Source organism: Melospiza georgiana, chromosome 3 (genome assembly GCF_028018845.1).
Source record: "Melospiza georgiana isolate bMelGeo1 chromosome 3, bMelGeo1.pri, whole genome shotgun sequence".
NCBI classification, from domain to species: Eukaryota; Metazoa; Chordata; class Aves; order Passeriformes; family Passerellidae; genus Melospiza; species Melospiza georgiana.
The window spans coordinates 45,284,978-45,304,898 of NC_080432.1; the positions used below are offsets into that span (position 1 = coordinate 45,284,978).

General features: G+C 34.1%; 1 protein-coding gene across 8 annotated transcripts in view; it reads right to left on the reverse strand.

Annotated features, from left to right (window-relative positions):
• CEP170 (centrosomal protein 170) overlaps window positions 1–19,921 on the reverse strand; it is a 94,383-nt gene that overhangs the window by 25,211 nt on the left and 49,251 nt on the right. For 7 of the 8 annotated variants that reach the window (XM_058019523.1, XM_058019527.1, XM_058019522.1 and 4 more), the window contains exons 10-11: window positions 8,093–8,242; window positions 1,990–2,116 (exon numbers count right to left, since the gene is read on the reverse strand). In XM_058019523.1, coding sequence (XP_057875506.1) covers window positions 1,990–2,116; window positions 8,093–8,242 — 277 coding nt within the window. The remainder of the gene's footprint in view (window positions 1–1,989; window positions 2,117–8,092; window positions 8,243–19,921) is intronic. The other variant, XM_058019524.1, reaches the window with a different exon arrangement.

Genomic DNA, 19,921 nt, shown 5'->3' on the forward strand with positions numbered 1-19,921 from the left:
GCAGTTGTGCTGTCAGAAACAACCTTTAATACTCAAAGGTGATATAAATTGCTCTATAAATTGCCCTGACTTTGAATATTTGAATAGAAAAAAATTTTTTTGCAGTTCATTTGTCTGCTGTTGCAATATAATGTGACACATTTAGTAACACACATCTGTTAAATCCCTTTCTTGCCAGGAGAGATCTATAAGCAACTGCTCTGCACACCCTGTTGAGACTTTCCTATCACAGCCTGCCACCAACATTGGTTGCTCCAGGAGTAAGAACTGGAGTATAGGGTTTCTCTCTCTGCAAGAATCCTCTAAGCAATTCAACCATCATGCTGTATGTACCTACTTTCTATCCATGCTCTTCAATCTATCTTTTCTCTTTGCAGTGTCACACCTTTGATGATGAATGCAAAATGACTCACAGTTGTTTTTTTTTCTATAATCTATGTTAAGATACTAATTTGAGAAATGGTAAGTACCTCTGAAATCTAAGCAAGATTTTCTAATTCCAGGACTGTTTTTTTTCTTGAAAATTATGAAACAAATTGAAAGTTTAATGAAAATCTTTATGATTGCCATTTGTGAAGACTGACTTCTCTCAGACATGACTACTAGATCAAATATTTTATACATATATAAGCATGTGACTACTTCCTGGTGAATTTCAAACTGCCTTTAGAAAAAAAAAAAGGCATGGAGTTGTTTAGCAACTACATGTTGTAAGTATATGTTATGTGAAGTTTAAATACAAAGATTTTTAAAGAAGATACAGGCATCTAAGTCAACAAGACATCCTTTTTGAATTGGCTTTTAGATGTACATACTAAATTTTATTCTTATTACACCTTTGGTGCTTTGAATGCTTTATTTCCCCTTTAGTATTTTAGAGTTCTTGCAGAACAGGTATGTTACTTCCCTTTAACTCTTATCTTAGTTCTCATAATGGTAAAAAAAGCCTTTACCTCTCCAAAGAAGAAAGATCCAAGGTAGTGCCTCATCTGAAAGCAACCATTTAAAACCACAGAAAACAAAAGACCACCAAATCTCCCAATTAACCACCCAAAGAATCAGTCTCAATAGCAATGATTTTAAGTGTCCTGTATGTACACAGCCAATCCTTTCAAATAGTGCAAAATTTGCTCTTGATTTCCATTATTCTGTGTGAATCAGATAATTTAATTTTACCCCTTTCCATCTCCTCTGACTTTCAGTATCCTAGGCCAAGTTCAATGCTTATGAGTGGAGGAAAAACTACAGAAGAGCAGCAGTCACTGATAAGAATTTTTTCACTTTGGTACAGATATATGCATTATGCAACATCAAAAGCAAAACTTCTTTGTAAAACTTCTCTCAAAGATTATCACAACCTCTAAAGTGAAATTTGCAGGAAGAAAAAAGCAGAAGAGTAATTTATAGTCAAGATTGTAGATATTAAAGAATAAACCATCTCAAAATCACAAATGTGAATAATTAAACTATGGAGAGACATGCCCTGAACATCTGGCACTCACAAGAAAGGGAGATAAGGTTGCTCATTGTTTAAGAGAAAGTTTCTGGGTTTTTCAAGAAATATCAAAGGTCTTCTGTATTTCCAAGATAAGGAAAGGATGCTATGCTTCAGCTGAAGTGTCCCAGGTTGGATTGTTTAATAATCATTACCATGAAGTCCAATTTAGACTAAGAAAGATGCAAGGAAAGAAACATACTATGCAGACCAACCCAAACTGTATTTAAATGAAAGTTTCTCTAATATTGAACAGTTTATAAACTCTCCTGTTTTAGTACCATTCAGTGTAATACTGGCACTCAACTGCCATGCAGACACCACTACTGCTGAGCTTGTTTTTATGCTGCTTCTACTCAATGAAACAGAAGAATCTCACATGAAATTGAGACATTAGGACTAAAAAAGTGATTAAGTACAGTACTCAATCATTCTTTTCTCCCTTTCACAGGTTTTTCAGCATAAATTATGACAATAAGAACAGTTTTTAATACCATTTTCTAATGGAGCAGGCACAGAGGACTCCAATCTCAAGTCATCTTGGTCATGACGTGTGTGATTAGCAGCCAAACTGGCCCACTGTGACACCCAACGTTTACTTCCAGGGTTAGCAGAGCCTTCCTAAGAAAGAAAAAAAAAGCAGAAAAAAATTATAACTGTTTAATAAAAAAGCATGTCATCTTTCCAGGCTTTTCCTGAATAGATAGGCCACACACTATTTTCCTGGAGGAAGTTGAAAAAAATAGTTTACCTCAATAAATTTTAGGATGGCAAACAATAAACAAAATCTACATAGCTGCTGAATCAGTACCATACAAACAACAGTTCCTAGTGCAGTGAACTTTTAAACACCAGAACCTATATAAAATGTATCAGAACATGTGCCAGTTCTAAGATCAGGTTATTTCAATCCTCAGCTCAGAAGTGCAGAAAAAGTACATAGGACGTGGGGGTGTGTTAAAAAATTAAAAATGTGCTTCAGGAAGACAAGAAAGTGACATTTTACCGGTTTAGAAGACCCTCTTGTCCAGATGGAATATTGTATTTACTTCATTATAGAAAGACTACCTTAAGGACTGAAAGAGAAATAACTTATGATGGAAAGGAAAGGAAGCTCAGATTATTTGTTTGGCCTAAACAAAAAAAGAAGCAAAGATTAGTTCTAAACCATCCTACTGCATAACAATGAAGTCAATGTCATCAGTATTTTACAATTTCTTTGCACCTAAACCAGAAAGGAAATTAATTTGGTTTCTTGTTAGGCCTTTTGAAATCTTGAAAATTTTTAAAATGTAAGAAAAGCAAGAATTTAATCATCTACTTGTGTTACTAAAGCATCCTTTTTTCAAAATCTGATTTTTAATTATAGTACAATGTTACTGTCCTATCAAATATCTTAGCAGTCTCTCTTGCTTACATCTCCAAAAAACATCACCAGCCCTTGAAATCTTTGCATTTCTACTCAAAACACTGATTTCTGCCTAATGCCTTGACAACTCTTGGATTCTAGTCTTTGACCAGGAAACAACACTATACATTCTATAAAATTTATTTAGCAGAACTAGAATGGTGAACAATGTCACCTACTATATGACAACTTCTTTCAAATTAAAAGTTACTCAGACATTTGAAAAGCTTGAATTTACAATCTTGAAATTCTCCTGCTAATGCAAGTGAGTGCAACATCATGAATCTCTTCCAGAATATCGTGGATGTGGTAAATCAGAGATGCAGCAGGTAATTTTTTGAACGATTATACAAATTTCCATATTTTGAATTAATTTTATAAAATCAAAATGCTATAAAATTCAAGCATAACAATAGCAAAGGAAGAAAATTCAGTGTTTTTGTTATTTATGGGCATTTCTGAAGACAATGCGGAGTGCCAGTAAGAATATTACAACAAACACACTGCATTAATGCAACTACCAAAACCTCATTTTTCTTTCCTATCACTAATCTCTCTTTTCCTATCTGTACTAGTGAACTTCTATCTAATAAAACAACTAATTATAGCCAAATCCAAAGATGATAGATGTCCCAATCATCTTTGCAACAGAAAATTTCAACTAGTTCCTTCTGTACCACCTGACCAATTTCTGAGATACAGATATGTGTCAGAAATCTGAATTCTGCTTCAAAGTGGAGAAACATACTAAGATTTTGCAGATTAACTGCCGCAAAACAACATGATAAATTATTTTCTCTTGTAATTACACTGCCAAAAACTGGTTTCTACATAGCGGTGAATGTAAATGTGTGCTTTGCCCATTCTCTGTGTATAGAAGCATAAACAATAACAAAAAGACGCCCTTTCTTTTCATAGTAGTTTATGCACATCCAGAAGGTGTAAGGTTTATAAAACATATCTAAAAAGTCATGTTCAGATATCCTAATGTTCTTCCTACAACCCATATCAATTGGCATCTTATAGGCTCTCAAGTATACAATCCTCCAAATCTTCTCTTGAATACCAAAAGCAATTTCCTAGTATTTCAGAAAAACTGGGTTTATCTACGAGATACCAGCCTTTTACCTTTGTGTTAAATCTGCTTTCTCTTATGGTTATCTCACATACAAAGTGAGTAAAAATCTTTCAATAGGAGTAAGAAATCTTTCAAAAATGTAACAATGGATTTCTGTGGGCTTATTGTTCAGCCTGAAGATTTAGGGCTTCAGGCTCCACATATGAAAAAAATCCACAGCACACACACATTACACCTAAAAGCATGTCCAGCTCTGGGCATTTCAGAGCAGATTAACTTTTTTTTTAATAAATTTCAATAATGTGAATAAAATTAATTAAAAATTAGATGTCTTTTCAGACACATAACTCGAGACAGTTCAAGTTGTAAGAATCATATTATTTATTCTTTTCATAAATTGCTGCCTTGACAGCAGTTCTTCTCACTGTACCTGCTTCAGAACCATATGCCTCTGGGGTGATGATCTTTTTACACATTTCCATACCTGACTTATTTACAGCCAATGTCTTCAAGTTATTCCTGGAACAACACTGACACCTATCTTTAACAGTTCTTTTACTCTTCTATTACAGTTACTGCATTTATACATGAAAACCCAGCCATTGCATCCATCTCAGCTGTTACTTTGCCAGACTAATTGAACAGCACTGATCTGTTCTTGTAAGGTGAATCTCCATTCCTGTTACAATCTGAGTAACTCTGTACCTTCTCTAGACTCTATCCACCCTTCTCAACCAAGAATGTTAACAGTTCTAGTGCTATTATTACAGGGGAAGCTTCACCATGGTGATAACACTGCCCATTTCTGCTGGTAAAGCATTTCCTGGGTATTCAAGGGTTCTGTTTGCCTTTTCACAGCCCTGTGATATTGGTGATGCATCAGCCTACATTTCAGTATAGCATCTAAGTTCAAAAAAAAGTAAGTATCAAACTCCAAACTAAATGGATTGCTCTACAAGACAGAAAGTTGGAGTAATTTGAGAGGACAAACAAAAAGAAATACAGCCTCTAAATTCTCCACTTCTAAGAAGCAATATAGCAAATATTTACATGAATGAAATTCAATATTCAGAATGTCAGTAGTATTATTTTTCTGATCTTCAGTGGGAAAGACATAAGTAGGCACTCAAAACAGCAACAGAACATTGTAGTCAATGGCATTGATGACTCTACAGATGAAGAACCAGGTTTCTAAGCTTTTGTCTTACAAAAAAACCTCAAAAAACCAAATCCCCAAACAAACCCCAAACCAACCAAAAAACTGAAGCACATCAAACACAATGCTGATAAACCATTATTCAAGAACCATGTTTAGCACAGACAACTGACCACTGAAAATTAAATGGAAGTTGGAGGGATAGGTCATAGCCCAAATGCCTGCAGTATTTTTATTAACCAAACTCACAGGTAAGAACAGATAATAAGAACAACAACAACAATAATAATATTCTCTTTGTTCTCCATTTACTTCATTTTTTTTCTTTAATCACACTTACCTTGGTTGGCAAGTGGCAGCTTATAATGTAGAAAATAAAAACATTTAAATATTTTAAATAGATGGATTTAATATTTTCATTGCCTATATGTAATCACTGAAAAGGCAAGAACCAGTGTATTCAGGTTCACTTCAACTGTGTCAAGACACTCACTCTGCATTTTACTTTATTTATGAAATACACTACTCCAAAATATTTAAAGACTGTTGTATCAAAGAAAAAGTTGAAAACTTCTTGAACAAGTACAGCATTTCCAAGCATTTTATTAATGATGCTTCAAAACCCCTGTAAAGCTAAGATATTTAAGTTCAGAATAAGCTTTCAACCCCTGAAGTGACTCTAGATGATGCTGTCCTGCCTTGGTAGCAGTGCTGGACTGTATGGTCTCCAGGGTCCAGTTAGGGTCCTCCAACCCTAACTATTCTCTGAGTCTGTAAACTATTTCTGTAAAATCCTCACAATTTCCCAGGCCACCTTTTCCATTTTATTTGAATAGAAATGTCTTAGATTTTTATTCTTTGCTTTTTATATGTCAATCATGTTCTGAATTCACCCCATTCTTCTAATCATGTACAGGAATAACTGTGATGGGCAGCTGGAGTAAGTTCCACCCACAATGTGAGTGGATGCAGAACTGGAACACTGAGCTACCCTGATGTTACCTGACTATTTAGCCAAGATCTTCAATAAGGTTTATAAACTTATGATCTGCAGCTCAGTAATGCAGTAAGTCTTCCAAAACCTACAAGCAGAAAAGTTTGTATATGAGAACATAACCCACAAACTTTACAAATCAAACGCATTTGCCTCTCTCCTTCCTACTGAGTAAACAGAGTGCAAGTTTTGCTAATAACACTTTAAATGTAACAATCTTCTCTCAGTAGTTATCCTCATTATTGTTTTCCCATTATTTCCCTATAAGACACTTCTAATTTTCTGAACTAGCTCCTCTTGTACTTCTACATATCTATCAACCAACATCTACTTTTAACTTTCCCTTGTAAGCTTTCTTCCATCTTCATCTGTCCTCAACTCTTCTTACTAATCCTTGCTCTATCCACATTTCTTTTGTCAGTTTGCTCCTTGACTTACCGAATAATTTTCATTTCTTTACCCTATCACCATGCCTTGTAATATTTAAAATTATGCTAATAACCTATTCTCTCCCACTATATAAAGACCTTTTAATGCAGCAAAGCAGTCACAGTAATAAAGCAGCATAATTCTTGTAATTTCCACCTAAATCAAAGTGAGTTTTAGTATATCACTGCCAGAAGGTTTCTTAGATCTGCTGTATGATTGCAGAAGTAGTCTCAGTCTTCTAAAAACAAAACCTTTTATTCGGAAAGTTGACACCTGAAAAGACCAATTATGTTAATAAACAAATCATACATTCTTCTTCTGCTTATTTAATTATAAAAGTGAAAAAATATCAATACTCTTTAAAACTGACAAGGCACAAAAGATCTGAGTGCTGCAAAAGGCATGAATATAGGAGAGAGAAAGAATATGGTTATAGATTTGTGCAAAGAAGCAAGGTGAAAAACCTTCCACAGGATATGCCTCAGGATATGCCTATGCTGTGTAGCAATACTTCACTTGAAGTGCCTTAGAGAAACCAGGTAAAGGTACTAGTCTAGGCACAGTGACTGTGGCTTCACAGTGGCTAAAATACAACCATGAGAAAACACACCTCTAAAAGAAACAGATACTAAAATCAATATATTTGCATGGCAGGCACACTTAAAGCTCTTAATATCTTCCAAAAAATTGCGTATCTATAAAGTGTGCTAAATTACAGGACCATACATCAGAAACAGTTTGCCAAGGAATTAGACATAAGTGTTATGTGCTTCTTTACAGTTGCCAGTTGATTCCACTTCACTGTGATCCTTTTCTGTTCCAGACACATTTCAAGCTAGTTATCTATCACAATGATAGCAGAATGCCTCCCAAGTTTTCAATATGAAATATGACCAATATATTGTGTGCATATTTTAAGTCACATATACATACAGGCATTTTCCTCTGTTTATTCTTTCACCAACTGATTAAGTTATACTGTGTCTGAATCATGTAAATGACTTGTCATGAGTGGCATCTCATTGGAGAACTTAAATCATGAATGTAAAAACCTAAAGTCCTCTGGCTTCAGAGAAAAAAATCTGAAAAGTATTATCCACCATTTTTTTCCTAGATCACTTTGTATCATGCATTAAGTGCACACATCTTATTTCTGAATTTTAATATCGTTACTTGCTTTGGGCTATAAAACATAACCAGCTTTTGCTCAGTTCTGCTGAAGAACTTACATGAAGAATATACTGTGCAAAATTATGTTGAGGCAAAGAAACTTCTGCTACATTTCCAATACACTTGTGTCAGTGCATGTAGAAAGGTAGCCAAGTTTTAAAACACCTCCACACTGAATTATGTCTGCCTCTGACAGAGAAGCTTTGATGATGCAATAAAGGCATAGGAGAAATAGATTACTTATAGATCTGAGTTCATCTTTTCCAGGCAAGATTTTGTTTCCTGTTTAACACTTACTGGTCGGTTCTTAGTGCTCTCTTTTAGTGGAAGAAAAAAGAAGACCGTCAAAAATTAAATTCTACCTCTGTGTCAAGAAATCCAGTTGTACTCAGTGGTCTTTTTTCTTCCAGCACTACTGTAGCAGAATTTATAGCCCAATCTTTTACTAAATCTTTCTGGTTCTCGTTGATAACAGGCCTATTATAATCCTGGCTGCCATCCACTCCAAATACCTGAAAATGAAACAAACCATTACATTCATTAACCCAATACCATCCTGATACAATGTTCAATGTTAATGGATGGATGGTGGCATGCTGGATAGTGAGTATAAATAGGTTTTATTGTATTATGCTTATCTGTCACCTTAGTGCAATTTACAAATTAAACAGAAGAAGAATCTACAACAATTATTAAAAAAATGCAGAAGTCTATGTCAACATTGTGAAAATTCAAAGAACTGCTAGCTAGTTGGAATGGTCAGATATGAAAAAATGACACTTTGATGAAAGGAACAAAAGATAAAAGTGAAATCATTGCAGAACCCATTTTACCAATTAAGGAAAAAATCCAATAACTAGAACCACCAAATTTTCAGATTTTTGCTATTATCTAATAAGAATAAGAAATATAAATTCTTGCATTTGCTATTAATATGCATATTGAATTATTTCTCTAATACAAACAAAATTTCAGTTTTTCAGCTGTTGGAGATTTGGCAGATATTAAAACTCCACCAGGTCTCATGAATCATGTAGACTCATCTCATCCAAGACGTGACTTGGCATAGTTCTTTTATTGCTCTATTTCCTAATGATGCTTTTATTAATCTCTCTGCTCAAGCCAGGATAATTTTCCCATGACATTTTAAAAACAATGCTCCAAAAAAAATACTAGAAAAACATTATTACTAAGGCAGTTGATAATAAGAACTTTAGCAGGAGAACCACCATAATGTTTGGCAAATTTTTCATGAGACATAGAAACAGGGAATGTGAATTGCTTACAGAATTGATGTATAATCAAATACATTTTAGAAAATATCTTAATCTTGGAAACATGTAATTAATAAAATTTTCAAATTTCTGTGTAAGAAATAAAATCACTACTTTACTACTAGGGACTTAGATATTAACAAATTACAGAATAAAATGAACCTCCCACACACATTCAAGCTGGTTGCCAAAAATTAACAGTTAACATCAAAAATTGTTCTGTCATCTTCAAGATGTTATCCTCCTGCAACAAACACTACTAGTGCAGAATAGGAAAAGGTGTAGAGAATTCTTTTTTCTCCAAAAGTGTACTGTAATTCAGTTTTGCAAAGCAAAGCCAGAGGACTGGTTTATTACAATTGTGAACAAGGTTAGGGTTTTCAAAATGGATTCACCACTAGATGGCCACAAACCATAATGTTGTCAGCTTCTGAGAAGCAGACAAAGGAAAAAATAATAGTTAGCACCCTGACATTCAACTCCTTATGCTAACTACAGGAAGACCTTGCTACAGCATTATTACACTAAGACCTGAGGAAATTTTCTCAAATGCTCTGGATATGTTTTTTGTTCTCATGAGAAAAGCCTTAAAATTCAGGCAGTGCTCCCCAAATTTTCAATTTATATCTAGAGTCTCTGGATTAGAAGTTGCTTAACAGCATTTACAAAACAATTGTTTTATTTTTATAAAAATAGAATGGTAAAACCTAAATTTTTGCTTTCATGATATACTTTTGATTTGTACAGTTGTGGCAATTTTTGAAGATAGAAACCAGTTACCGTCCACTGACACCTTTCTTTGAATATATCACTATTCTGCAGAGACTTTTTTCTTTGTGTATCATCCTTTCATTGATTACAGAATTTTATATGTTCTTTTAAATGAAACTATATTCTGGTATTATCACATAAGCACCAGAAGGAAAATATGAATTCCACACATCCATATCTAATTTAGACTTCAGTAGCAAACTGCTGCTATAAATTGCTTCCTTTTATCTGACAGCACATTCATTTACCATATCAAATTTCTTTACTGTATCAGAAATAACACTTTCAGTCTTACCTTTTCTAGTACTGAACTCATGTTTAAGCAAATTTTGTTATTCTTCTATTACTGAAATTACTGCAAAACCATATTTGAATATTGCCTATGTTTTTCTGTGAAAGGTGATATGAATATCACTAAGACCCAAGTATTAGCACTCCTAATGTTCTTTCTCTCTATATAATGGGGATATCAGAAGAGATAAGCAAAATATTTGGGCACTGTATTATTAGAAAGAAAAGCAAAACATCTTCTTCAATAAAAGTATATTTTCATACTACAATGTCATTCTACATTTGCTTTGTGGATGCACCTGGCCTAAGTTCCACTGCTATACAACTGCAAAGCCCCTCTTCTCACAAGAAAGAGGAGATGCATGTAAGTGTGATGTAGCCCAAAGACTAAATTTCAGACCTGTGATATATAAAAAACCCTTAAAAATTGCTACTAACACATAATTAACAATTTAAATACTAAAATTATTCACAAGATAAAATAACTCAAGTATTTGACAAAATGTAGATTATTACTTACAGACCTGTCACACACCTGCAGAAAAGCAATACTGTCAGAATTTCAGGTTTGACCAATCCAAATATTCCATTTATCAAATAATGAGAATATAGCCTCAACAGAAACAGCCATGGAACGACCTGAATGCTTCTGCTGGAAATCATCTCTCCACCATCTAGAAAATGCAATTTTGTACTTTCTGGGCTGATACAATATGGTATGTGTGCAAACAGTGAGCTGTTGTGACTGAAGCATGAATGGATAGAGACCTTATCTTTCTGCAAAAACTAGATTACTATTTTCAAGGCTTCCAATTCTTTAGATATTTCTTCTCTTTAAATACTTTCATGATTACAAAATCATTTAAGGAAGGTCTAGGAGATAACTTAATCAAACCAAGAAAATTCTGAGGAAATGCTGATGACACATATTGCTGCATCTCTCATCTATTTAGACAAAAAGACTGAAGTTTCTTTCTGTAAAGCTTGTATTTGTCAGAAGCAACTATGAAATACATTTTGATTAACTGTGCTATGGAGAAGAAAAAGATGAAGCCAGGTTTTGCAATCAATATACAAACAATACAGATTTGGACATATCAGGCTGCTTGAAAAATGAAAAGCAAGCCTTTATTTTTGATAAAGGAAGTAAAATAATTCTGTATATTCCATGTATGTGACTAACCATCACAAATCTCACATATCCACTGCACAGGTGTAAATGCAAAATAAGTTTCCTCAATAATTTATCCTTTTTCAATAGTACTGTAAACAACAGGGACTTTCACAGAAATCATTCTGGAAAGCTAAAAGTTTTTTGCCCTGCTCTGTCCTATTATTTATTTTTCTGAAATTATATTTTCGCAGGAAGATTACACTGTTCCATCCTGGTTGCTTCAAGTTTCATGAAGTTACAGAACAAAACCCAGGATGAAAATTTTCACAGAAATCCTGGAAGTTGACTGACAGAGAAAAATCTCGACACCCCAGCAATCTGCACCATTTCATGGTGTTCTTGCAGGGTCTATGCCACATGGCTATAATGTAGAACAGACACAAACATGGTGTATAAACTGTGGTGGTGGTGTTTGAAAATAACTACTTTATTGTTATGAAGCATGAAACAATTTGCATTGAATCAGGACATTCTAAATGGCATGGGAACGATGACGTGCTGTAGAGTGTCCAAACCCATCTATGAAATAATTCCTGATGTAATTCTGTTTAACCTGCATTTCAGCTGGCTCCTTAAGCAAATGGATTAACAGGTGATACAGGAAAGACATTGTCTAACTAGGTAGCTCAGCAGGGGCCACCAATATGTCAAAGACTCGAGCATTTCACCTGTGGGGAGAGTCTGGGGAAGCTGGATTTGATCCCTTTGGAGAGGGGAAGGCTTTGGGGTTGCCTAACAGCAGCCTCCCAGTACAATGGGGAATGCACCAAGATGACAGCCCGGCTCTCCACAGTGCTACACTGCAGGGGGACAAGGCACAACTCATGTCAGATGAGACAGGGTATGAAGAAACATTTTTCCAATCTGAGGACAGTCAAGCAAGCTTGCCTAGTCTCTGCCCATGTAGGGCATGAAGACCCAAATGGATAAAGTCCTGGGCACCCTGGCTTAGCATCTCAGGTCTCTTAGAGGAAAGTTTTGAGAAAGCCCCAAGTATTTCAGAGCAGGAGGGATAAGGTGAACTCCTGGTACATACTTTTCCATTTCAAAGCAGTGAAGTAACTGCTTCAAAGATCCCTTATGATAATCCATTTACATTCTGCAGTTCACCCAGTAACAAAGGGTTGAAACAGCACGCTAAAACTATAACAAGACTCAAAGTGCTATTTTGTTACTTGTTAGAATGCAAACTTGCCCTGAAAAAATACAGAAGGAAAATATGCACTAACTAATGGCAAAAAAAATTGGAAGTTAATGAGGGTATTCACAAATTTAATCACTTTATAGGAGCAACAGTTTTTCCAATATTCTGAGACTATAACCTCATCTGTATTAACCAGTAATTGCTAAAATTCTTTATCCAACCAAATCCAATAATTAACAAAATCTATCTAACACAATAAAAGCAAGATGCAAATCTTGCACAAGGTACTGGCACATTTTTGGAGACAGTGTGAGTTACAGGACCAAGTCTGAGACCGTGCCTTGGTCTCTTTGGCAAGGGCTAATTTTGCAGAAAGCAGAGTACTCTCTTTTGGCAGGTCATATACACTTCCCTGTGACAAAAGCTCATGACTCAGAGTTCACCTGCTCATCACCATAGCTGCAACACAGCTCTAACATAAGCTAGCTTTAGTGATCAGGAATTACTGATCACTTTCCCTGCTCCTATCCCAAAGCAGGGAATTAATATTTTTTTACAGCACAGATACTAGAGGTGAACGCAATGACTTTAGAATTAACTATAAGATGATTCTTTAAAACCATAGAAGTCAATATTCTTCCTCAATATATGCAATAGAAATTAAAATAAAAACTGGTCACAAATAGCAGCAGGAACCCTTTTTTCTGAATAAGAAGGAAGACAATGGTTTGCTAACCCCCTCCCCCACACCCACAAAACTCACCTGATGTTCTTCCTATGTGCTTTTTATAAACCTGAAAGCTCTTGACTAAGAAAAAAACTTTTCCCAGTTGTATCTCATTTAGATGTTTTGCCAGGTTCATAATATCTGGACTTCTTACTTGCTTTACCTTTAAACTGTTTCATGTTGTAAGAAAATCACACTGCAGTTCTACAATACTATAATTATTCAGTACATAATGAGCACAGAGCTTGTTGCTCATCCAAATCATTACTGAAGATACTGATATAAATAGAAAAAAGTGTAATTTGGGACTTCTAATAGATATGTTCACTCAGTTTGACAGCAAATTATGTATATTAGAATGGGAAAATCTGAAGAATTCTATCTAGTTTTAAAATTTTTAGTTTACAAAATTTCCCCAGTAGTCTTACTGCTGAAGTCTTAATGAAAAGGATATATAGTAATTATCAATACCATCAATTAACAACAAATCAACAAAGAAATATTAAGAATTCTAGCTGCAATTCCTATTCATTAATGATGATATTAGAAAAGTAAAATAATTTCAATAACTCCTTTGCTATTCTTTTAGATCCTAACAACAGTCAGGGACATAGTTTAGAAACATATTTTAAAAATATCATAATTTGAATGCTATTAATTTCAGTGTAGGCAATCTGTATAAAAGGAACAGAATGAAACCCAATGACAAGAAAGACACAAGGGAATTCAAAGATGAACAGTTAAAAAAAATAAAAACAAAGCAGAGCAATGGTAAGGAATAAGGGTCTACACTATACAGGGCATTAAAGAAGGATCATGCCAAAATTAACAAGGAACGAATGATTTAATCTGAAATAAGGTATTTGTCATTGTAAAGTGATGGGAATGTAAATTATGATAGCAATTGTGTTTCATAGCTTTTTAGGAGAAAGGAAGATGAGCATATTTATTTGTGACAGAGCACAAAAGTAGGTTTCAGAAACTGACCTGTAAACTGATAAAGTCAGACCAGCAAAAACCAAATAGATTAAAAAAAAAGAAATAAGTATGATTTTGAAAATACAAGCAGGAATTCAGATTTGAGCACAGTTCGGGTGTACTAAGAAAGAAGAAATTGTAAATAAACCACACTCAGAGTATGACTGATTGATGGCAAAAGAGGACTCCAGAGAGCAAGGAAATGGAAGAGGATTCAGATCATCTCGGTAACGCTGCATTTGGTGCTCAGTCTGAGCTCCTGACAATTCTTCCACAGAAGGTGGTTCAGGCATTCATAACACACAGCAAATTGGTCCTTAAAAGTCAGTTATTGATTATAGAGAAAAGACAAAAGGCAAACATTTTTTCTCATCTTTCACAAAGTGAGATAAGAGTACAATGCCTCAGCTCTTTTTGTGTTTAGCTACTACATGAACTGTTTTTAACCAAGCTGCTTCTGAGGAGTTTCATTTTAATAGTTTTTGCTTGTTCTTGGCAGTTATCCTGGCCTTTCCAGGCAAACAGACTGTGTTCTGTGCAGGGAATGTCTCATGAATAGCATGGATTTTCACAGAAGCTCTTTACGTGATTTTAACTCTATATGCAAGTTATAGAATCAGATGCAAGATGCTCTGGTATAAAAAAAGCCACATAAGCAAATGAAAAGGATCAACATGCCAAGTCTAAGACCTTCCTCTTAGCAGACACCAGTTACATATTTACATGCATACATATTTTGTCCCTGTTTGCTACTGTGAAGAATTCATTTTCTTTAGGATTCCAAATTAAAAATGAAACAAGTTTAGTGCGTTTTCTTTCCTTATAAAAAGAAGAGGTCACAAACATCCTCTGAACTCCTGACAAAATTTATAAGCTCAGATGATTGGACAGGCTTCAAGTGGTCTGCTGCTTTTTCAGCACTGTACTCATAAAATAGTCATTCTGCAAACAAGCCACTCTATAGGGCTCAAAGCATTTCTCTCCAAGAAACAGCTGAAGCAATGGTAAAAGCTATTAAACCCAGAAAGTGTGAAAAGACAGGAGACCTGAAAGTGATTTTCTGAAAATAGATACATCCACCTCAGTTCCTTAAAGAGTCATTGAAACATACTGAGATTTTTTTTCTCTTAACTTCCTCTCTAGCCACTGATTCTTTCCAGGTAGTTTTTCCACTTACGATACTGAAAAAATTGCTGAGAGCAGTTCTACAACATGTATGTTAATTCCATAACCAGAGGAATTATAACAATAACAGTCTGCAAGCTGACTGAAAAATTGTTAACATTTGCAAGAGAGAAGACAAGATCTGGTATACAACATTTATGAACATTTAAAGACACAACAATAAATCATTCAAAAGTAAATACTACTTTAAATTCATGTTAGCCAATATTACAATGTGGTATGACAGATATGCCCTGAGTGTAAAAAGAATAAGGAAATTCCATTATATAACAATCATCTTTCAGAACAGATTCCCATTCATATCCATACTCAAAAAAAAAAAAAGGAAAAAAAAAAGATATCAAACCAAACAAATAACTATCACCATGAGCAGAAAGATCCAGAAAATAAAATTGGAAAATGTGCTGTCTACAGTGAACACCTATACAGTTTTCCCTCCATAATTACTATTCCAAAATTTTAAAGAGGAAAGAAGAATCTCTCTCAAGATTGTGTCAATAGAGTAAGATTTTATGTACACTCATTGCACAGTATTCAATCAAATAAAATTCAAGGTGATAGACTGCATATTAAAAACAAGATCATTACTGCTAGGGCCCGTCCACATACATAAATAAAGACTTTAAAACATCTAGAATATGGATCTTGCACTGAAAACAAAATCATTACATGGTCACAGTAAGTCTTTCTGAAGGTGGCAGGATGGATTGAGGTTTGATCTTGATACATTTTTTCAAGTCATCTGTTTGGAAATCAGTATGAATCAGTTGAATTTGTGATCTAAATTTATATGCTGATGAAAAAATCAATTATCTTTAGGGAAATGTAAATTAAAATAACATAAATCAAGTTAAAAAATTGAAGACCAAAATTTTGAGGACCAAAGCCAAAAAATTTGGGGACCAAAGCCAAATGTTTCCATATGCATATGAACTGCTGTAACATCCCAGATTTCCTGGTTATCTGACAGGACTTGAAACCCTCATATAGCCTCAATTCTATTCCATCCCTTCCCACACATGTATAGAAGAGTTTACATCTGCTATAGTAAGTTTTATAAAATATTTCAATTTTTAAATACCCTTAAATGAAACTGGCTGAAGAAGAAAGACAACAAAACACCCTACACAAAACAAACAGAAAAAGAGCCCTGAAGAAAACCCCCAAAGAACTCGCAAAACCCCCCATTGAGTTGCTTTTTATTTACTGCAATAGCTTCAAAGTATTTAATATTCCAAACACATGCAGAATTATTTGCACATTCATTTATTAATATTTATTACTGGCAGTACTTTGCTTTATTGAAAAAAGAAAGTCATTAGCATGATAATTTGGTCTCTTTATATCTACAAAAAAGGAAGATGAACTGCAGAAGCATCATTTTAAATTCTTTCATCCACTGGCAGACTTACCTTTTCTGTGGCCTATGAAGATTTTTTTAATGTGATATGACTTCTGAGAACAACTTTCTTCTAATAGATTGATTTATTTAAAAAAAAAACATAAAATGGATAGAAAATTTACAACTCAGAGATAAAAAGAAAGCAATTGCTAAGTGTTAACAGAAGAAAGCACTGAATCCATCTAAAGAGCATAAAGGCTGGATGTAGAGGAAAAACAAATCCTACAACTGTGCCCCATTTACTCATGTATTTTATATGGAAAACTTAACACTGAAAACATGTTCTAAATTAAATCAAGATCCTGAATTTCTTTCATTTTGTACTTAGCTGTTAGCTGCAACAATAAGACCATTATTCTGCTAGAAATAAGTCGTGTCCTTCTGATGCTATTTGAGTGGAGGATATTTTATGACACATATGTCCAAGGTGGGCTTTGTGGCATACAAGAGCAGCTTGCTTTCTTACCACATTGATGAAATTGCTCTCAGTGGCAATTCAAAAAAGAGCTCTACAAGTATAAAAAGAGATCTATCATCTATTTTCTCCTGTTATTAATATATTTTCTATACCTTAGCCTACTAACCAATTCATACTGCTCTATGAATTTAAGTGACATTTGAACGCCTGCATGCAGAAATATCGTTGACTAATGAAAGGACTTTCAGGAAGCAAAGTTTAGTGTTATTTTTCAAGTACTCTCTATTCATAAAGAATATTAAGACACAACTAAATTTCGACTTGCATCTTCTTTTAACATTTACAATTGAAAACTATGTGCATATGTACTGTACTTTTTAACCTTAAAATAAATGTTTTTAAAAAATCTTCGAAAGTTGTATAAGACACAAGCAATAATATATTTGAAAACTTGCATTTTAGGTAAGTAGAAGACATTCACCCCAAGACAGTCATGACTGCAGATATGTGATTACCTCTCTCTGTTAGGGAAAAGAATTGAAATTAAAAAGCTTTTGTCTGTTACTTATGACATATTTTCCTCTTTCTTTCTGATAATGCATTTTTCTCACGTTCTGTTCTCAAAAGTCAGGCTTTAAAATGGTTGAGAAACAAAGGTTCTGTCATTTGCTATTCTGCTCCTTTTCTGCTGTAGTGACAATACTTTTTTCTTAGAGGCTGAAAAGCACCAGAGGAAGAACTGGATCCTTAGCAATCTAAATGAAATAAAGATGCTGAATAAGCAGGACAGCATAGTTTCTGGCTTTTAAAAAATAATTTTACACAAGCATCTATTCTCCTTGAGACTATTTCCTTCAATCTTTAGCAACAGGCTACACTAAGCAAAAATAGTACTTTTGAAGGAAGTAATACAGCTCAACATTAAGATTTGTACTCCCCTTTTCTTAGAATTACACAGAGAGATGGGTGTTTTCAATTTTTTTTTTCTGAGAATTTTAACTTTGCCTTCCTGCACGTTTCTCTTGGATTCTTAATGTAAAGAAGCATTAATAATCTCACCTTGATTTTTCACATGTTAATACTATTCTTGCAATTGTGGTTTGCTCTTATGTTTCTTTCCAGAGAAAAATAAGGCTAAGGCCAAGAATGAGTCACACTTGGGAGTAATCTTTGGATATTTTGGTCATTCTCATCCTTTTCTCCAATAAAAGGGAGAAAATATCCAAATACAGAATTACTTTATTCCATTGAAAAATTTTTAGGTAAACCACACACAGATTTTAGCACCATTCTAATGTAAATTGCTACTCAGAAGAATGCATTATTTGTGCAAATGTTTTAGAAAGTGATCCTATTTATAGTGCATTTTCATCCCAATCCCAGCAAAGTAAACTCCTGAATTTCAATTAAAGTTTGGACCCAAGAGACACCCTTAAATGACTCAGTTGAGCAGGCATAGTAACTACTCAGAAAAAGGACTGACTTGCCAACAATGAAAGAGTGGTTATACTGAAATAATTGATAAGATGTATACCAATAATTCTCTTAAATCCTCAATAAAGAAGCACAGGAGTCAACAGGCTTACAAAGTCCTTGTCTTATACCTCACTTATCCCCCTTTGCCAAGTAAGATTATCCAAAGCATTAGCAATTTAAAATAGGAAGGAAGCAAAGCTGAGCTCAGCTGGAGGACAAAATTTTTGGCTTCCATTTGGTTTAGATTTTCTTCATTGGCTGTTTTTCTGCACTTCATAAAAATAGTATCATACTACTTCATATTACCAAATCAAATAATAATTGCATAGCAGGGCTCTTTGAACTGGGTGTAAAATATAGTGTTCATAAGATTTCAACACAGATACTAAGTGAAATGATACAGAAGACCTTGAAGAGAAAATATCTCTGCTTTACTTCATAGTAAATCTTTAATACGTAGTGGTGACACCTTTAAAGTTAGCAGTAAAGGAAATTTATGATACCCAAAAGCTTTTATATAACACTAAGATTATTAAGCAATACTTTACTATCATTCTTAAGGCTTCCATTCACTTCCTCTTCCTGAATCTCTCCTGTAACAGGAGAGATTTGATTCAAACAAAAAACTGACTTTAGATAATCTGAACGTCTACTGAAGGCCACAAAAAAGTTGAAATTTTATTAACTCTCTCAGAATCACAGGGTGTGATTCTTGGAATGTCCTGTGTAGGGCTGAGAGTTTGACTCAATGATCCTAATGGGCCCCTTCCAACTCAGCGTGTTCTCTGATTATAAATATTAGACAGTATTAACATTTTTATCAAGTACATAAATTGTCTATTTTCAAATGTTATTACTTGGCGTGCTTTCCAAAACAGCCCTGTTGAACTACTAGATTTAGCTAAAACTTGACTTACAGATTTTCTGATATCATTTAGTTGAAGATTTATAATTTAAGAATAAATGTAGAAATTTGTAGTTCTTTAATATTTACTTGCTTCATTTGGAATGCTTTTAGTTCTCAGTTGTCTTTTGAACATTGATTTAAAGAAGTGAAAAATTTCCTTTCCAGAATCCAAAGAGGTGAAACTATTATCTTTATTATTTTATTGAAGGTGACACCCTTTACTTTAATCTCTGTCTCCAAATGCTCCATAAACACCTTTTTTAAAAGAAAATCATCTAAAATGCAATGTTTCATTTCCCCACTACTTTAGATTTTTTTTACAAAATCAAACAAGTGAAGCTAGCTTGTCTTGCACAGTTTTCAACACTAACCAAGAAGAATTCTAAATGTATGAATGTATTTGTTTAGCTCTGAAAAGTTTTAGACATGCAAATGAATCCAAAG